The 19,102-nt window shown below is 52.9% G+C and overlaps 1 protein-coding gene across 8 annotated transcripts in view; it reads left to right on the top strand.

Moving 5' to 3' along the window:
• RNF144A (ring finger protein 144A) overlaps positions 1 to 19,102 on the top strand; it is a 107,330-nt gene that overhangs the window by 48,459 nt on the left and 39,769 nt on the right. For all 8 annotated transcript variants that reach the window (XM_049652595.1, XM_049652597.1, XM_049652596.1 and 5 more), the window contains 3 exons: positions 7,427 to 7,531; positions 7,689 to 7,749; positions 15,069 to 15,276. In XM_049652595.1, the coding sequence (XP_049508552.1) occupies positions 7,427 to 7,531; positions 7,689 to 7,749; positions 15,069 to 15,276 (374 nt within the window). The remainder of the gene's footprint in view (positions 1 to 7,426; positions 7,532 to 7,688; positions 7,750 to 15,068; positions 15,277 to 19,102) is intronic.

The raw sequence follows: 19,102 nt of genomic DNA, 5'->3' as shown, positions 1-19,102 counted from the left end.
CTGAGAATGGGCTGGGGCTTCCAGCTGCCAAGGTGACAGGCATGTGGACACGTAGCTCTGCAAGGCCTTTCTGTGTCGATGTGGCCCACATGCTTCCTGATGTGCACTGTCTCAAGGCATCACCCAGACCCCTCGGATTCTCTGTCCACGCCGCTCACGGGCATGCCAGCGTGGTTTTTGTTGTAGGGTCCCCCTGAAGCTCTACCTGGCGGATAGAAAAGGATAGGGAATAACATTTGTTAACTGCTGGTGACTTACCACATGCACCTGTCATAAAACCCTGTGAAGTGGCCAGAATTCTCCCATCTCACGAGAGGCCACTGCAGCCCAGAAAGACGAAAAGGCCTGCTTAGACTGGCCGCTCGCACCCAGACGTGATGCTTATCCACCAGCGGCCCCTAAGACGACGCTGACTCCTGGCGCCTGCTTTCCCGGGGAACTTCGCACAGGGCTAGAGGGCCGCTCTGGACTCATCCGCGTGCTGCTCTCTAACCCTGGATCCTGGCACCTTCCAACCCCGAACGGGCACTCGGAGGCTGCTTTCTCTGTCCCCGTCTTGTGTAGTTGACTCTCCATCCCCAAGCCCACCTCTGTGTTCGCATCCAGGAGACCCTTCCAGGTCTGTGGCAGGTGGGGTCCTGGGCACGGTACCCGGATGGATCCACCCACCCACCTTCCCGGCCCCTTCTTATCTGAGGTAAAGAACAAACAAACCGTTGGTATCGCCATTTGATGGAATCATCCTCAGTGGTGTGGACGGAGGAGACCGCGTGGCCTGAAGAGGTGGGATGAGCGGCCTCTCCCTCTACTGGAATGAGCCCTCAGGCTTCCCCAGCTCTGAGCAGTGGCACCGCTTGGGTCCTCAGAGTCATATACGTGCACCCCCTTCTCTCACAGGCCTTTACCCCACACACGCATGATCCCAGAGCCGCACTTAGAGGCACGCGGACTCCCTTTGGCAGACGTCCCCCCGGGGCTCATCTGTTCTCGCACGGTTTTGGCTTCTAGACTTTGCTCCGGGGTGAATCTGAATTTGTTGAGTGGATGGCATGCTGGCCTCTTGGTGTTCCCACCTCTAGTGTACGTGTTAACCCCATCCCACCAGACACCTCTGACCTGCCTTCTTTGTGAGGAAGGTGAGGTTTGGTCACTCAGTTTTGCTCCTCTGTGGCTTTGGTTTTTCACATTCAGCAGGTAGAAAGCGTCATCCACACTTGCTGTTTCCCTTACAGCTTATTTACAGGTGTGGTGGGAGGAGGGTGTGACCTCTAGGAAGGAGGCTGTGCTCCCCGGAGGAGGATGTGCTCCCTGGAGGAGGGCATGCTCCCCAGAGGAGGCTGTGACCTCTAGGGAGGAGGCTGTGCTCCCTGGGGAGGAAGGTGTGCTCCCCGGATGAGGGTGTGCTCCCTGGGGAGGAGTGTGTTCTCCCCAGAGGAGGGCGTGACCTCTAGGGAGGAGGCTGTGCTCCCTGGAAGCGGCTGTGCTCCCTGGGGAGGACTGTATGCCCCCTCGAGGAGGCTGTGCTCCCTGGGGAGGAGCGTGTCCTCCCTGCAGGAGGGTGGTGCACTCTCTGGGACCTGTCCACTCCCCACTGGCCAGCTCAGCCTCTGCACCAAGGAAGGGAGTGCAGGAGCCCCCGGTCGGTCACTGTGCAGGAGAAAGCCCTCCTTCCCCTGGGGTGTCCGTCCTGCGGAGAGCAGCAGTGCCCAGGCTCCCGAATCCCCAGCAAGCCCTCAGGTTGTCAGAGCAGGATGGGGCCCCCTTCAGGCCATCCTAACCGTCACCTCCCGGCTTCCCTCAGCCCCGCACTGCACCCCACTCCGGGTCCCGCCTCATCGGAGCCCGCCAGGCACTGGGCACGGCCCGGCTCTCGGAACGTCCTCTGGTGCTCCGTCCACAGGGCTGCCTGTGCCTCGTGCGGGACCCCGGGGGATGCCGCGTTTTGATGGTCAAGTTTTCCAGTCCCTAGTGGCTTCAGGATGTGCCCAGTTCCCGACCCGTGAGTTGTCACCACCACCGCTGCCCGAAGCCGGAGCGCCACGTGGCCCTCCCTGATGGGGACCGTGGGCCTGAGCCGTTTTACCTGGTCTCCCTGCCCCGCTCAGGTCTCCCCTCCCCCCGCTGAGACTGGGTTCTCGTGATGTAGCCTTTGATGGGGCAAATCCAGTCCAGCCCCAGGTACTCTGTTTGACACCCCCGGCCATCAAGACAGCCTTCTGGCGTTGTGTGCCTCGCGTGGACCTGACACGGGGACGGACACTTCCTTCTCTGCCGGACTGTGTTGAATGAGCAGCCGCCCCGTCCATCACGGTCCTCACGTCACCCGCAGCTGGCTCGTGTCTCTCTTTGCTTTGATTGTTGTGAAGTGAGGGCCCCCCAAGCCTCCCCCTCGCCCCCACGAATCTCCAGCGGTCCTTGTCACCAAAGCAGGTGCTCCGTGCCTACTGGCTGAATCGACCCAGACCCCAGACACGTGACAGAGCCGTGCCTGAGGGCCTCCACCTCGGTGCTCTGGAAGGAGAGGGTTCCACGCCATTCTGTCGCTCTGCGTCTTTACTCGGCATCTGTAATCACAAGCCTACGAAGGGCTATAGGATGCCCGTGTCCCTGCGTGGGGGGGCCAGCCGTGCGCTGATACCCAAGGGGGCGGTGGCTGCAGGCGGCTGCGGAGCTGAGGCCCAAGGAAGGCGTGTGGTGCCCGCCCGGTGACTGCAGCTGCCGCAGGTTGGTCTGGTGGCTAGAGGGGATTTGGCGGCAGGCTTACCCCGGGGGGCTCGGGGAGGTGAAGCTCCTTGCTCACATCTGCCAAGTTGGTAAGCTGGGATGTGAAGCCAGCTGTGCAATTCCGGGGTCCTTGCCCTTCAAACAGTGCTCACTGGGGTCCCACCGCCGTTGCGTGGACCTGACTGCACGTGATGTTCCTAAGTAGTGGATCCCTGAGGAGCATTGGCTCCTCGGGCCCCTCTGAGCACGGTTTCTGGAGTTTTCTCCTGCTCTCAGGATCTTCCACAGCCGCCAGGCCCTCAAGTGAGAAAACACACAACCTTCAGACTCGCTGTAGTCGAGGCAGGGCCCTGCGTCTCTGTGGCCTGCTTCTGCTCGGCGGGAAATGGATTGCCGTTCCTCTTTGGAACTGGGTTTCAGGCTGTTGGAAGACGAAATGGAAAAGGAAATTCCTGGAACATTCTGTGGCTCTCGACACCTCCCCTCCCTCCTTCTGCCCTTTGTGCAGCAGACACCCCCTTTCCTGGGATGTCCTTGTCCCAAAGGAAATTCCTGGAACATTCCGTGGCTCTCGACACCTCCCCTCCCTCCTCCTGCCCTTTGTGCAGCAGACACCCCCCTTCCTGGGATGTCCTTGTCCCTCTGGCCAGCATGTCACCTCTGGGAGCCTTCCTGACCCCGTCCGGGTGGGGCCCCTGTCCTCCCACTGGGATGTCGGGCACAGTGCACGACCATGACCTGCAGATGAGCCCCTCCCCCCCGCAGTGGCTGTCCGGGGCTTGGTGTCTGGGACCATCCTTGCATCTGAGCGTCATGGGCACATACAGATACATTCCTGGCTGACTCAGACTTTGCCAGTTTAACCAACTGAGCCACCCAGGCGCCCCTAGACTTTGCCAGTTTAAAGAACATACAATTCTCCGTTCTAACAAAAACACTGATGAGGTCACTGAAGATGCATAATAGATAATTATATTTGAAAGAGTTGTTAATTGAGGAAGAAGGCAGAAATTAAAATCAAGAAACAAAGACTCACCTGTCTGGACTCTGGCACGTGTGAGTCCCCGCTCCCTTACTTACAGAGTATGCCTTCGGGGCCATTCTGAGCTTCCCCCAGCCTTTGTTTTCTCATCTGGGAAATGGAAGGCTGTGGGTAGTGGGCTAACAGCTAACGTGAAGACCTTTGATCACTGGGAGCTATAATTAATATGATAGCAGGAAGTCCATTGATATCTGCTTTTGTACTGCGTAGTTTACTGAGCTTCTATGCCCATTTTTGTGTGTGCCTTTTAAGACATCTTTTAGCTATTAAATTGAAAACCATGACTTGTGAGTCATGACCCACACGTATCTGGAAGAAGACCGGGCTTGTTTTCAGTGGATGGTTGGTCAGACACTTAGATCATCCCTCTTTATGTAGTAAACAAATTGATGCTCCCAGAGCGTACTCGTCATAATCATTTTGCAAACAGCACAGATGCATCTGAGGGGCCGGGGATGTTCGCTCCCAGCCAGACGTGACACACTCATCGTTGCTCCATGCGAGTCTGTTGTGTGTTTTTTTTGATGTTTTTATTTATTTTTGAGAGAGAGAGAATCAGAGAGCATGCGCGGGGGCGGGGCAGAGAGAGAAGGAGACACAGAATCGGGAGCAGGCTCCAGGCTCCGAGCCATCAGCACAGAGCCCGACGCGGGGCCCGTGAGAGCATGACCTGAGCCGAAGTCGGTCGCTTGGCCGACGGCGCCACCCTGGCACCCCAAGACAAACTGATTATAAACCGTAAACGAATCCTCTTGTGGCTAAGGTTTTGGTTTGTTTTTATGCCCGTGACTGTAGGAAACACGCACAGGTAGACAAAGCGCAGGAAACGGGAGTCGCTGTTTGCCTGGCTCGGGCCGCATACCAGGAATTGTGTCGGGCTCTTTGACGTTCTTTCTTTCAGTCCCCAGAGCCCAGCAAGCGGGGCATCCCTATTTTATGGCTGAGGGAGCTGCGGCCCGAACCCGCCAAGGAGCCCGGCCGTGGCCTCTGCCTACAAGGATTCCATGGGTCTGTCTGGCTCCAAAAGCCTGCGGTCTTTCTCCCTCCGCGCGCAGCACGAGCCGTAAACAGGACATTCCGTGTTCGTCCTGGCTGTAAACACACCATTGCTGCGAGGGTCGCGGCCGCCAAGCCGCGACATTGCCGTTTCCCCGAGCAGCTGCTGCGACGGGGCCCGGGCCCGCCAGAGGCTCCGTGTGACTGCTCCCTCTTCCTCTGCTGTTCCCCCGCTTGTGACGTTGGCTCCGATGAGTGGACCCCCGGGACCACCCTGTGCCTCGTTGCGGGGCTCATCCACGCCTGGTTCTCCGGGAGCTCTCTTCCCAGCCGTCGTGCCGGTAAACTGTCTGTGGTCTGTGAGTGACAGACGTTCGGGGCGACTGCACTCAACGGGGGCCCAGGCAGGACAGAGGAGGGCAGGCTGAACTCGGGGCCGGGGTCTGGGCACCAGCGTGGCAGGTGACAGGTGAAGCCACGCATTCTGTTTAGCGCTCTGGAGGGAGGCTCCGGGGAACGGCTCCTTCCAAGGATGACCTTGATTGGTATTTTTAAGAGAAATTGCTACCTGGGGTCTGTCATGGACGATGTATCCTGATGTGCTATGACGGTGGAAATTACCCGTTTACGTCAAATTATTCTTTACATAATCAGGCATACGCTGCTTTCCACACGGTCTTCTGGATTCTCTTGCGCGAAGTTCTTACAGCTCCACCAGGAGGTGGGTTAAAGCGCCCCAAAGTGCAGGTCGGGAAAACGAGGCTGGTAGGAGGAGAGGAAGACTTAGCCCGGGCATAGGGACAGTTGAGGCACACCCATTAGCAATGACCACGCATCCTTCTAGGGAAATGCGGAACACGTCTGGGGGGAGGTGAGGCTTGGGAAACATAGCTTATGGGCTTTTCTCGATGAATCACTATTACTTTTAATAGTGTTATTATAACAGTGGTGTTGGCCTAATGAACCCCAAATATTGAACTGGGCTGTGGTTGCAAGTTGATTTGAGGATATGCTGTTGTCATTTTTATACTGGTTTCTCTTCACTTAATGGCCCCAGGTTTAGTACTCTGAGTTCTTCTCTGAGCTCTTCAAAGTCTGTCTCTGTTTACTTTTGGTAGTGAGCTTACTTGGGAAGGCTATATCTTTTCTTTTCTTTCTTCCTTCCTTTCTTTCTTTCTTTCTTTCTCTCTCTCTCTCTTTCTCTCTCTCTCTTTCTTTCCTCCTTCCTTCCTTCCTTTTTCTTTCTTCCTTTCTTTCTTTCTGTCTTTCTTTTTCTTTCTCTCTCTCTTTTTCTTTTTCTCTATTTCTTTCTCTTTCTCTCTTCCTTCCTTCCTTTCTTTTTCTTTCTTTCCTTTTTCTTTCTCTCTTTCTTTCTTTCTTTGTCTCTTTCTTTCTTCTTTCTTTCTTTCTTTCTTTCTTTCTTTCTTTCTTTCTTTCTTTCTCTTAATGTTTATTTATTTACTTTGAGAGAGAGAGAGAGAAGGAGAGGGAGAGAGGGAATCCCTAGCAGGCTCTGAACTGTCAGCACAGAGCCTGACTCGGGGCTCGATCCCACAATCCGGGAGATCATGACCTGAGCTGAAATCAAGAGTCGGATGCTGAACCGACTGAGCCACCCAGGCGCCCCCATGTTTTTTCTTTTAATTGGGCTTTATAATGTGCTTTGCAGGGGAGTGTGGGCTTCCCAGGCTGGTAGACTGAAGCAGGAGTAAATCGGCATGGGGTACACCCTCATCATTCTCGCTAGAACCCTGCTGTGCCTCCCGCTTTTTCTGTTTGACTGACCTGAGACTTTGCAACAGTCCACCCTGTAGGTGAGGTTGTAGTAAGTTATCACTGAGTAAGCGGGGTGTCAGTGAGTAAGGATCGGCAGAGGGTCCTAAGGGGGAGCGTGGGGGCATTTCCGAGTCGAGATAGGCTGGGCTTGAATCTGGGCTCTGCCCTTGCTATCTGGGTAAGCTGGCAAGTTCCTTTGGTGACTCAGTGTTCACACCTGAAATATGGGACAGTCATGCCTGTCCTGTAAGAGTGTTCTAAGGAGTAGGGGCGCCTGGGTGGCTCAGTCGGGTAAGCGTCCGACTTCAGCTCGGGTCATGATCTCGTGGTCTGTGCGTTCGAGCCCCGCATCGGCCTCTGTACTGACAGCTCAGATTCTGACCTGCCTCAGATTCTGTGTCTCCTCCTCTCTCTCCCTCCCCTGCGCGCGCGCTCGCGCACACACACACACACACACACACACTCTCTCTCTCTCTCTCAAAAATAAATAAACATTAAAAAAAAAAAAAAGAATGTTCTAAGGAGTACATGAAACAATGGAGTATAACAATTGAGTCCGGTGCCCGATGTCTAATATGTATTTGAGAAATATTCCTTCCCGACCTTCCTCCTCCTCTTAGACTCACTGGCTTGGTGTTTGCTGAGGTCGTGTGCAGGGGTCCCACCCGCAGCCTCAGTTCTGTGACCAGCATGGCACAGGGGGTGCCCCATCAGTACTCGAGTGAATGAAACCTCTTATTCGGTGGTTGCTATGGGTGACCCAGGGAAAATATGAAACCGTAAGGGAACAACGTGCTCGATTCATCACCTCTTCTGCACCTGCTGAGTTTTCTCCCTTAAGGAAGTAAAGATGTTTACAGATACTTCTCTGACTTTTTTTCTTTTCAGTGCCTGAAACAGTATGTCGAGCTCTTGATCAAAGAAGGATTGGAAACTGCGATCAGTTGCCCCGATGCCGCCTGCCCTAAGCAAGGCCACCTGCAGGAGGACGAGGCATGAGCCCCCGAACAAATCCGGTTTTTAACACGTGCAACTGTGCCCTGCTTGGTTGGCTTTGCGGGTGCCGTGGGTTCGGTTTAGGCTGACCTGGTATCATAGTCTAGCCCTCGGCTTGTTACACTTCTTGTTTGTATTTTTTTTTTCTTTCTAGATCGAGTGCATGGTGGCGGCTGAAATTATGCAAAGATATAAAAAGCTACAATTTGAAAGAGGTAGGTGGCCTAGCATATTAGCCGGTGATGACTCCTATGATAGAAGAAAGGTAACTTGGCGGGGAGAGCGCTTCTGGCAGATAGGATTACGCATCATTTGGCTGCCACAGTGAGAGAGTCAATGTAAATTGGATTTCTGAAGTTTGTCACTCTCAAAAAAAATTTTTTTAATGTTTATTTTTGACAGAGAGCGTGTGCAAGCTGGGGGAGGGGCAGGGAGACAGGGCGAGAGAGAATCCCAAGCAGGCTCCTTGCTGACAGCACAGAGCCCGACGTGAGGCTTGATCTCACAAACCGTGAGACCATGACCTGAGCCAAAGTCAAAGTCGGATGGACGCTTGACCGGCTGAACCACCCAGGCACCCTGTGAAATTTGTCACCTTGAATTCTCTGCAGAGCTCACAGTTGGAAGGACTGTTGTTGGGTCATAAGGTCATTTGGTCATAAGAAGGATTCATGAAACATGACTCGTTTACAGGGATTTGGCCTTAGGGGGTGTTCTAAAGAGATTTCACCCTCACGGGGTGTTATTCTTCAGCTGGGTTAGGACTAATAGTTTGAGGACCAAATTCTGGGACCTATGCAGAATTTAAAAGATCCAAAGGCACACAAGGAAGTTCTGAGGCCAAGCATAGGTGAGTTATGATGACTGCCATCCTGACAGGAAAGCACCCTGGTCCTCCACATTCACTGTGCACCTGGTGCTGAGTCCCTGGTCTCAGTAAGTGTCCGGACAGCCCTGCTGGTTGTCGTCATATGTGAACAGGACACCCCAGAGACTAACTAGCTCGCCTGATTTCCACCTCTAGTGGGTGGGGCGCAGTGTGGACCAAATCCCCCTCAGGCCCCCAGAGGGCCCTGCACAGCCCTCGTGGTGGGAGCCGGACCTGCCGTAGACCTCGGGGTTCTCCAGGAGCATGGTGTGGCATGTGCAGAGCAGCGACGGCGTCATTTTCGAGGTGGCCGTCGCAAAGCGTTCACACGGGTTGGACATCCAGGACTGGTCTTTAGCTTTGCTCTCTGAAGTGTGCCAGGGTCATCAGATGATGTTCTAAAGAGTCCATCAATTCCATTTGCCTTCATTTGCATATATGTCCTGGACCTTGGGCTCCTCTGAAAAGGAGCAGAATAACAGATGTGGGTAGGTGACGCTCCTTACGCAAAACTTCACTGTGTAGATAACACATCCGGACCCTGACCTCAGCTCAGGTTGGAATGGTCCGAGCATGCCCTCCCCTCTTCCTGGTCTGGTACCCAGAGCCTGGTCTACATCAGGCGCTCACGACTGAGACACAACCCTGAGAAACACCATCAAGATGGGACTGGAAGGCAGAATGGACCAGAGCAAAGTATCAAGAGATTCCCAGCTTAGCTGAATGTGGAAAATTTTTTCTTTTCTTTTTTTCCTCCATGTTTATTTTTGGGAGAGAGAGAGAGAGTGCACAAGAGTAAGAGAGCGAGCCTGAGCCAGGCAGGAGCAGAGAGAGAGGGGACAGAAGATCCGAAGCAGGCTCTGGGCTGACAGCAGACAGCCCAATGCGGGGCTCGAACTCGCAAACCATGAGAGCATGACCTGAGCTGAAGTTGGACACTCAACAAACTGAGTCACCCAGGCGCCTCTTCTCTTTCTCCTTCTCCTCCTTCTCCTTCTCCTTCTCCTTCTCCTTCCGCTTCCCCTTCCCCTTCCCCTTCCCCTTCCCCTTCCCCTTCCCCTTCCCCTTCCTCTCCTCCTTCTCCTTTTCCTTCCCCTTCCCCTTCTCCTCCTCCTCCTCCTCCTCCTCCTCCTCCTCCTTCCCCTTCCCCTTCCCCTTCCCCTTCCTCTTCCTCTCCTCCTCCTCCTCCTCCTCCTTCCCCTTCCCCTCCTCCTCCTCCTCCTCCTCCTCCTCCTCCTCCTCCTTCTCCCCTTCCCCCCCTCCTCCTCCTTCTTTTTTCCTTAAGAAATGCTAAAGATAGTTGCATTTCTTTTAGAGGCTTACTTCTGGAAAACAAAAAAAGGCAGTGTGTGGCCAACTTAAAAAAATAAAATCAAACAGGATTTTGATGGCATTGAAATTGTTTTCAAGAGCCTGTTTATTTAAATGCCCGTATATCATTTAGTTTGGGGTGGTTTACAGCTTAAATGTAATGCCACGTGATACAAGAGTCAGTATGTGGAGCTATAAACTTGATGAATTCAGATTTCTGAGACTTTCAGGCTCTTCTGAAAATATTTTCTGGAGAGAATCCTGACAGAAACTGGCAGTTATTTGGGCTACAAGAAAATTAACTTTCCTGGCCTGGAATTTAATTTAAAAATGCAGCTGGATAAATTTTCCTACCTAATAATTTTGACTTTGTTCTTTCAAATACTTTGTAATTTCCAGTGCTTTGGTTTAGTCAAAGACTTTTTTTTATAAAAACTTTGCAGAAAAAGGAAGCCAGCTTGACTTAGGTTAATGGAATCTCTCAAACCCATGACTTTAGAACATTTTGCTAGCATTATGTGAAAAGTCACAAGAACACCAAGTGAACTCAGACTCAGTATGACCAAAGACCCTTCTGGATGAAGCATTAAGATGTCAGAGCTAAAGGAGGGACGGATGCCTGGGGGTTCAGTCAGTTAAGCGTCTGATTTCAACTCAGGTCTTCATCTCATGTTGGTGAGTTTGAGCCCCGTGTCAGGCTCTCTGGTGACATCGTGGAGCCTGCTTGGGATTCTCTCTCCCCCTCTCCCCCCTCTCTCTCTGTCTCTTGCTGCCCTTCTCTGCCTGTCTTACTCTCTCTCTCTCTCTCTCTCTCAAAACAAATAAATAAACTTTAAAAACAAGATGTCAGAGCTAAAAGTAAAGCTGTTACTTCTAGTTCGCGCACTGAACAAGTTTTGAGGTATGATCATAGAGCAAGTTTCAGCCTGTTCTGTCCTTTTGAAATGCAGCCAGGGAGGATACCCTGGGAGAAAACCCAGTTCCCAGATCTTCTGACAACCGTTAGTTACTGAACAGTTCTGTGGTGGCTTTAAGTTGCAGACATTGTTTCCGTTGGGTCTTAGAATGACTCATCTGATATAACAGCCTTGATGGCTCTGCTCTCTCTTGTTTAATTGAAGTGTGGTTGACACGGCATGTTTTATTAATTTCAAGTCTAGCAACCCTGATTTTAATCTGATCTCCCCCACTCCTCCAGTTGGGTTTCTGACAAGCCGGAGGCTGTGGGGCTTGTTTTCCTTCCTTCCTTCCTCCCTCCCTCCTTTCCTTCCTTCCTTCCTTCCTTCCTTCCTTCCTTTTCCTTCCTTCCTTCCTTCCTTCCTTCCTTCCTTCCTTCCTTCCTTCCTTCCTTACAGTTTATTCATTTATTTTGAGAGAGAGAGCACGAGTGGAGTAGGGGCAGAGAGAGAGAGAGGGAGAGAGAGAATCCCAAGCAGGCTCCACACTGTTAGCACAGAGCCCAACACAGGGCTCGAACTCACAAACCGTGAGGTCATGACCTGAGCTGAAACCGAGTCAGACGCTTAACTGACTGAGCCACATGGGCGCCTCTGTTTTTTTCCCCCCGAGTGCTCCCTTGCCCATCTGGAAGCCTCCAGAGGCTGGTGGAGGTAGGCTCTCTGGGAGACTCCCTTGCTCTCATGCCCCACGACGCTGTACCTGTGCTCCTGTTTGAGCTCCGCCAGGCCGGGCTGCTGGTGCTTGTTTGCGTGTTCCTCTGTCCCAAAGCCCCTGCCACCCAGAGACAGGGACTCCAGCCTCCCAGGTTCGTCTGACAGCCGCGTGTAGGTCAGAAGCATGCTGGAGGGGCGTCTTGTCCAGCATTGTGTCGGTGCTTTAAACAAGAATAGAGCCCGGAGAGATGAACCGACTTGCTGGGCTCACCCATCAGTCATCAGGCCTGACCAGAGCCAGGGATCCCCACAGGATGGAACTCACTGCCTCCGTGTCATAGCCAGTTGGCCAGCCTGGCCAGCGGTGCCGTGAAAGCCCGTGTCAGTGAGGGACGGGATGCTAGGCACGTCCCCTCTTGTAGTGTGCTTCTCAGAGAAAACCATGTTTAAAAAAGAAAAGCGCCTTTTTAAAAAGTCTTGGGCTTTTTATAGACAGAGCAATTAGGGACCTGCTTCATTAATCTATTTTTTAAAATATTTTTAACGTTTGTTTATTTTTGAGAGAGAAGAGTGAGAGCGGGGGAGGGGCAGAGAGAGAGAGAGAGAGAGAGAGAGAGAGAGAGAGACAGAGACAGAATCCGAAGCAGGCTTCGGGCTCTGAGCTGTCCTCACAGAGCCTGACGCGGGGCTCGAACTCACGAACTGTGAGATCATGACCTGAGCCAAAGTCAGTCACTCAACCGACTGAGCCACCCAAGCATCCCTAATCTGTTATTCATGTATCTTTGGGAGATGGGAGCTGAGATTGGTTTCTTCTGGTATGCCAAAAAATATGCTGCTTGCCTTGTTTGACAATATATGCTATACATAGACATGTCTATATAAAATATTGGATATAACACATACAAGATACAACATGCGTAAGGTACTTTATATATACGTATATGTGATTGACAGGTCTAGATGTGTATACCTACATGCGTCCTGAAAAGAATAGCGCTCTGGTGTTTCCCAGTGGATTTTCTTATTGATCGATTCCTGTCTTCTACACCAGCTGCCAAAATTCAGGAGTGGGGGTGAAGAGAGGAATATTAATAGAGGTCCAAGTCAAAAACCCTGGGGCCATATTCACAGGTTTTGTGGTGCCCTGGCAGCAGGGGAAGGATGTTTGCATTTGGCAGATGGGACAGATTATTTGCCCTTTGCTTCTCTGATAGGGAATCTCTCCCCAGGGGACAGGGGAGAGCCTGTCACAGCTCCACGAGGACAAAAGTCTCAAAATTTAAGTCATTGCCATGGAAACCTTAACTGGATCTGCTCACCCTGCACTCCATGATAGAATTGGGCCTTTGAGGATGAGGCTGGCTCATAGCTCCATTTGCTGGGCAAGGGGGGATGGGGCACAGCCATAGGTGCATGAGGAGGGGTCACCGGCAGCGTGGGGAGCCAGCCCCTCCCTGAAGCCAGAGTAGAGGAAGGGGCAGGAGGGTCCTGAGAACCAGAGGGGTCTGCATAAGGGCAGCGTGTTCACCGAAGCTCTCAGATCAGCACTAACCACGGGGTCCATCTGGAAAGAAAACAGAACAGGCTGAGGATTTCTCTCCGTGTCATGTGGGGGTTGCTGTGCTTGGGGCCCCCATCCTGCATCGCCCTCCCTCAGGGGCCGTGCCCATAGGGGACCCCGGAATCTAGTTGGGGTGGAGCTGGGCTCCCCTAACACACTCACGAGCACCCAAGGCAGAGAGCCGTGTAGAAACATGAGGACGTGAATCAGGCCGGGCAGGGGGAGGGCCGAGGGGTCACCTGCCTAGCTTTAATTCCCCAGGGGGGACCTCCGTGGGGCCTTCACTCCCTCCTCCTTTCTCCCATCCCATCAGCTTAGGCTGTCTCCACACACATGTGCCTTGGAGGCACCACCTGGGATCTGACGGCCACAAACTTTCCTAAAAAAGCAAACCCTGAAACTCAACTGATGAGAAGAGCTGATTTTACTCATTCACTCACAATTAGGAACATCATAAAGATTTTTCATTACTCTAACAGAAATCGGTTAAAAAGCAGCACTTTTTCCTGGATTCCAGAGTTCCTTTATATTAATAGGTTCTACTAAATCTTCCCCTGGACCTACCAATGTGATGGTTTCCTGCCCTTGCTTAACTCCTCTTTCAGAAAGCAGGTCAGGGAAGGACTTGCATTTGAGCAGGAGTGGGCCAGCCATGGCCAGCTGGCCAGAGGGGCCGGGCCCATGGCCTGGCGTTATAAATAAAGCTTTATTGGAACCCTCATTTACAGATCAACATGGCTGCTTTTGTGCCCCAGGAGCAGAGCTGAGTGCTTGGAGAGAGACCGCATGACCCTCAAAGACCAAAATACTCACTGTCTACTCCTCTGCAGAAAACGTTTGCCAGTTCCCAGAATAGAAGACAGTCTTCAGGGCTGTACCTGACGCAGCTTATTCCTAGAGGGCTGAATCCGGCTTCCCTGTTTCATTGGGGAACGTGGCACCGCCTACGTGTGTCCCGGGGCGGCCCGTGTAGGTGAAGTCTGGGCACACGTCCAGCCCACGTCCAGCCCCCCAGGCTGTGGTAGATCCCTAGTGCACACAGATCCCGTTTTCCACGCAGGTGAGCTTCACCCACCCTGGCCGTCGGTGGGTCACACGGCCAGGAAACTTGCAAGGGCCTTTCATTGCCTTCCAAGTTTCCCTGGCAAAGTTCGGTGGTCTCGGGTTACTTCCCCAGAGCAACTGCTGGAAAGCTTAGAAACCAGTGGCCTACTTGAGGGCCTTTGAAAATAGTCCGTAATCCTTTGGCCCGCGATAGCTTTCTGGCAGAGACTTCGCATTCTGTGCGGTTTCCTGTCGGGTCCTGGCTGCTGCCCGTCGCTGAGGATTCAGTGTCACCCCAGACAAGCGCTGAATGAGACGAATGACCAGGCTCACGAGGCAGGGGCAGCTCGGGGCTGATGATTTAAAGATTTGCCAGTTCTGCACCGGGACACGGAGGAGTGGGAACGTCAGGGTATCCTGTTTTTCAAAACTCGCTTCCTCCCTAACTTCCCTTAGTGGGGCTTCTTAGCAGTTTGGGCTCCACTGGGATGGGAAACCCGGCCCTTTCACACAGTAGTTAGCCCACGGCTTAGACTGAAATCTGGGAAGGGCGGCAGCCTTGGGCAAACGGGCCGTTTGTGGAGAAGAATCTGGCCACGTTCCTTCCCTCCTCTCTCTCTGTCCCCCTTACTGGGCATCGTCCGAGCGCCTGCTGCGCACCTCGCCCGAGGCGAGGTGGTGAGGCTGCAAGACTGAAGACACGGGCCTGACTTTAGAGAACTGAGTCCTGGGGAGGCAGACGAGGGGGCAGAAGGCCTGTCTGGACCGTGGCCTGTGGGCACTCGGAGAAAATCCTGCCCCGCCGTCGGGCAAGGCTTCCTGGATGTAACGCAGGCAGGGGCATCCCGGGTACCACCCGGGTTCAGACAGCAGCATCGCTAAAGGACTCTGAGTGTGTTTTGTGTGGGGCGGGGGGGCGCGGGGGGGTCATAAGCAGGGAGTGTCTGGAGGGGAGGAGAAAGAACCAGACCGGCACCCGATCACGAAGGGCATAGAATGTCAGACGACGTGATCTGGACGTTCCCACCCTGTTACAGACCCGCAGCCCTGCGCTGACGAGATCCCTCCGTCCGAACATACCATGAGATCCTTCGTGTGCGGACTCTGACGTGGCTGTTTTTGTCCTTGCGCTAGAGGTGCTGCTGGACCCCTGTCGGACCTGGTGCCCTACTTCCACCTGCCAGGCCGTGTGCCAGCTCCAGGACATGGGGCTGCAGACACCCCAGCTGGTGCGGTGCAAGGCCTGTGACGTGGAATTCTGCTCTGCCTGCAAAGCCAGCTGGCATCCCGGCCAGGGCTGCCCGGAGACCATGCCCATCTCCTTCCTTCCCGGAGAGACCAGGTACATTCCTCACGGGCGGCCGTGGAAGGCACGGGCTGGGGCTGGGGGCTGGGGGGAGGGAAGAACACGACTCCTGAAACGTGTCTCCGGAAGATACGACCGCCATCTGGATCCGTCTCTTCCTCTTCAGCCTCATTTATAATTTTTTTAACGTTTATTTATTATTGAGAAAGAGAGAGCATGGGCAGGGGAGGGGCAGAGAGAGAGGGAGACACAGAATCGGAAGCAGGCTCCAGGCTCTGAGCCGTCAGCCCAGAGCCCGACGCGGGGCTCGAACCCACGGACCGCGAGATCGTGACCTGAACTGAAGTCGGACGCTCAACCGACTGAGACACCCAGGCGCCCCGTTCTTCAGCCTCATTTAAACCCAGGATGGTTGGTTGGTTGATTTTTTTTCTTTTTTTTGGTTTATTTATTTTGAGAGAGAGAGAGAGAGAGAGAGAGAGAGAGAGAGAGAGAGCGCAAGTGGGGGAGGGGTAAAGAGACAAGGAGAGGGAGAGAGAATCCCAAGCAGGTTCCGTGCTGTCAGCTCAGAGCCGGATGTGGGCTGGAACTCACGGACCATGAGATCGTGACCCGAGCTGAAATCAAGAGTTAGATGCTTAACTGACTGAGCCACCCAGGCGCCCCGGCTGACTATTTTTGAGAACCGATTACGTGTCGGGTAGCGAGCAAAGCAGTGGCTCTGTAAAGTTTGTAGGAAACAAACCGCACTCTGCCTCTCCAGAAAGACAGACGCGTGACAAACGCCTGTCACTGCGGGCTTTATGACCCGTGATACCTGAAGTTTTTCCGACACTCCGTTGTCAGGAACGGGATCAGGAACGGGGACAGGAACGGGAACCAGAGTAGGTGGACCGTGGTTATAAGTACCAGACGCATCCCCGAAAAGAGGTTCCCAGGTGCCTGAGACCAAGAGGTTACGTCTGCCTGGCAGAGGGGGCGGTCAGAAAGACGTGGGGCGCAGGACTGAGTCTAGGCCCTTCCGCCCGCTGGCCGGGCTCTCCGCCGGACCACCAGGTGGGCCCTGTGGCATCAGTGTGTGTGCCTTGAGGTTAAGGAGGCTGAATCACAAGAAATTGGTAATATTCAGCTATTTTTGGCCTGCAAGGTCTGTGGCACAGATGGCTTACCGAGACAACGTGGGCCCTGTGCCTGCTGAGGCTGCGTTCTTGATGGAGGGACTCCCACCATCCACCCGAACGTGTGGTCACCAGCTGCTCCCCGTTTTCTTCTCCCTGTTCTGCTGCCCCGCCCCCGCTCCTCAAAGCTCCACCTGCACAGAAAACCTACTGTTCCTTGTCCCTCGGGCACAGCCCTCCTCTCCCGAGTCTGCACGTTTGCGCCTGTGTCTGGATGCCCCTTCGCCACCCTCCTCCTTTACCTGGAGTCGACTCGCCACCCTGGAAGGCACGGCTCAGGTCCGTCCTTTGTCAGGCTGCCCAGCTCCCAGGGCGGGACTGGTGACCCCACCCTCTGTGCCCCCACTGGAGATTGGTCTGCCTGGATTACGAGGCCAGCCAGACTGTGCCCTGGGGCATCCGTTTACGTGGCCGATTCCTCCACGAGGCTGAGCTCCTGACATCACAGCCTGTGTTGGTTTGAACTCTCGTCGCCGCAGATCTTGGCATGTACAGCAGGCACTCAGATGGTCGAACGAGTCACTTACCTCGTATTTTAGGTTCTTAATGTTTCGTAACTTTGTAAGAAGAAACACACTTCTGTGTGGTCAGAGTGCACATCGCTGGGAGAGCTGGGTGTCCAGGGTGGGGACCAGGTAAGGAGGAGGCGGGTGGGCGACCCGGTTACCTGTTTAAAAGAAAACACCCAGGGCACCTGGGTAGGTCGGTTAAGCATCCAATTCTTCACTTCAGCTCAGGTCATGATCTCAAGGTTCCTGGGATGGAGCCCCGCGTCAGGCTTGGGATTCTATCTGTTTCTCTCTCTCAAAATAAATAAATAAATGTTTTAAAAAATTAAAAAAAAAAAGAGAGAGAGAGAGAGAGAGAAACTCAGTGAGTGGGTTTCTACATTCTGTTAAGAAGGAAAATCGGGAGTGAGAAAGAGTTGATGCCCCATCCTGGGTGGGGTGGAGGAGGGACCCAGCCGTGATGTTTCTTAAGCATAGAACCTTCAGACTGAAGCTGGTGAGTGTTGGGAGCCTGATGACTTAGTATTTCTTCACCTGTGATGTTCTGGTCTCTTCAGGTCATTGGAGAGAGCGACAGCCATTGCACCCTATACACGTGTATTAAATCATCACATTGTACACCTCGCAAAGAACAAAAACAAACAAAAGTGAAAAATACCACATTTTGCATAGTAAAAAAAAAAAAAAATGGCACAGGGAAATTTAGATCCAAATTCACCAGTCTCATTTTGCGGAAACGTAAACATCAAAAGATGTCACGTAAAAATCTGAATTTCTGGCTCGCGGAGCCACACTGAGCCATCATGCATCCCCAATTCCTGGCAGTCTCTGGAGCCCAGAAGCAGCCGGCTCTTTAGAAGGGGGTTTGTGCTGTCTTTAGCCTGCGAAGTCGTGACCACACCCTCTTGCTCGCCGGTCCTGGGGCTGATGGCAGGTGGCGTTTGTAACTGAGGTACACTCAGCTGTTTTCATTGCGGTAGGGTTGTTTCCCCCATTCCCGTCACCGCTTGACCGGTGTCAGCGGCTGTGTTGGCCTGTCTGCCTCTTAAAGACATCAGAACATGCGTGGGCGCCTGGGTGGCTTAGTCGGGTAAGCGTCCGACTCTAGACTCTAGATTTCAGCTCAGGTCGTGATCTTGATGGGGTTCTTGAGCGAAGGGCTAAGAAAGAATTCTTGAGATGTCTTTGGTGCAAAAAGGTGAGGGGACAGGACTGTGGACCGACAGAGCTGCACCGGGGTTGTGAGGAGTGACTGATTATATGCTTTGAGGTTGGGGTGAGGGATGGCGTAAGTCTCTAAGGAATTTGAAAGCAAGGCTTTCAGAACCTTGGAGTAGCTGCTGTTAAGATAAGGTTACTTTCAGTCTTTAGTAAAACAAAATCACTAAGGAAGTGAGGCAGCCATGAGTTCCTTGACCTGACTCGAGGAACCTGCATGTTTCAGCTCTATCTGTGGGCTGTGAGTTGTAAGGAGATTTAATCTAAGCTACATTGCTCTTGCCTTTGTTTTTCTCATCAATCTCAAGGTTCGAGGGCTCAAGCCCCTCATCGGGCTCTATGCTGGGGGCATGGAGCCTGCTTGGGATTCTCTCTCCCTCTCTCTGCCCCTCCCCAGCTTTACCTGTCTCTCTCTCAAATAAATAAACTTAAAAAAAAAATAAACGCATAAAGACATCAGAACGTGCAGATCATGAGGAAGCTGTCGAGGGCTCCTATCTGCCTTCGTAACTTTGAATTTCTAGTGAGAGTTGTCATTAGTAGTAATTTGAAATATAATTCAAATGCCAAAATATGTTTGAAAACCATTGTCCGTACCATGTAAATTTCTATACATGCCACAACACACCAGAGCTTACATATTTTAACTGTTTCCATTTTTTTTTAGTTTATTTTTATTTATTTTGAGAGACAGAGAGAGAGACTGAGCTTGAGCAGGGGAGGGGCAGAGAGAGAGAATCCCAAGCAGGCTCCGTGCTGTCAGCACAGAGACCAACTTGGGGCTCGATCCCCGGACCTGTGAGATCATGACTTGAGCCGAAGCCAAGAGTCAGTGGCTCAACTGACCGAGCCACCCAGGAGCCTCTACTTTTTTTTTTTTTTAATGTTTATTTATTTGGAGAGAGCGAGCGGGAGAGGGGAAGGGCAGAGAGGGAGAAAGAGAATCCCAAGCAGTTT

Source organism: Panthera uncia, assembly GCF_023721935.1.
Source record: "Panthera uncia isolate 11264 chromosome A3 unlocalized genomic scaffold, Puncia_PCG_1.0 HiC_scaffold_12, whole genome shotgun sequence".
NCBI lineage: Eukaryota > Metazoa > Chordata > Mammalia > Carnivora > Felidae > Panthera > Panthera uncia.
The sequence above is the reverse complement of the archived record's forward strand: the minus strand, read 5'-3'. Positions and strand labels throughout refer to the sequence as shown.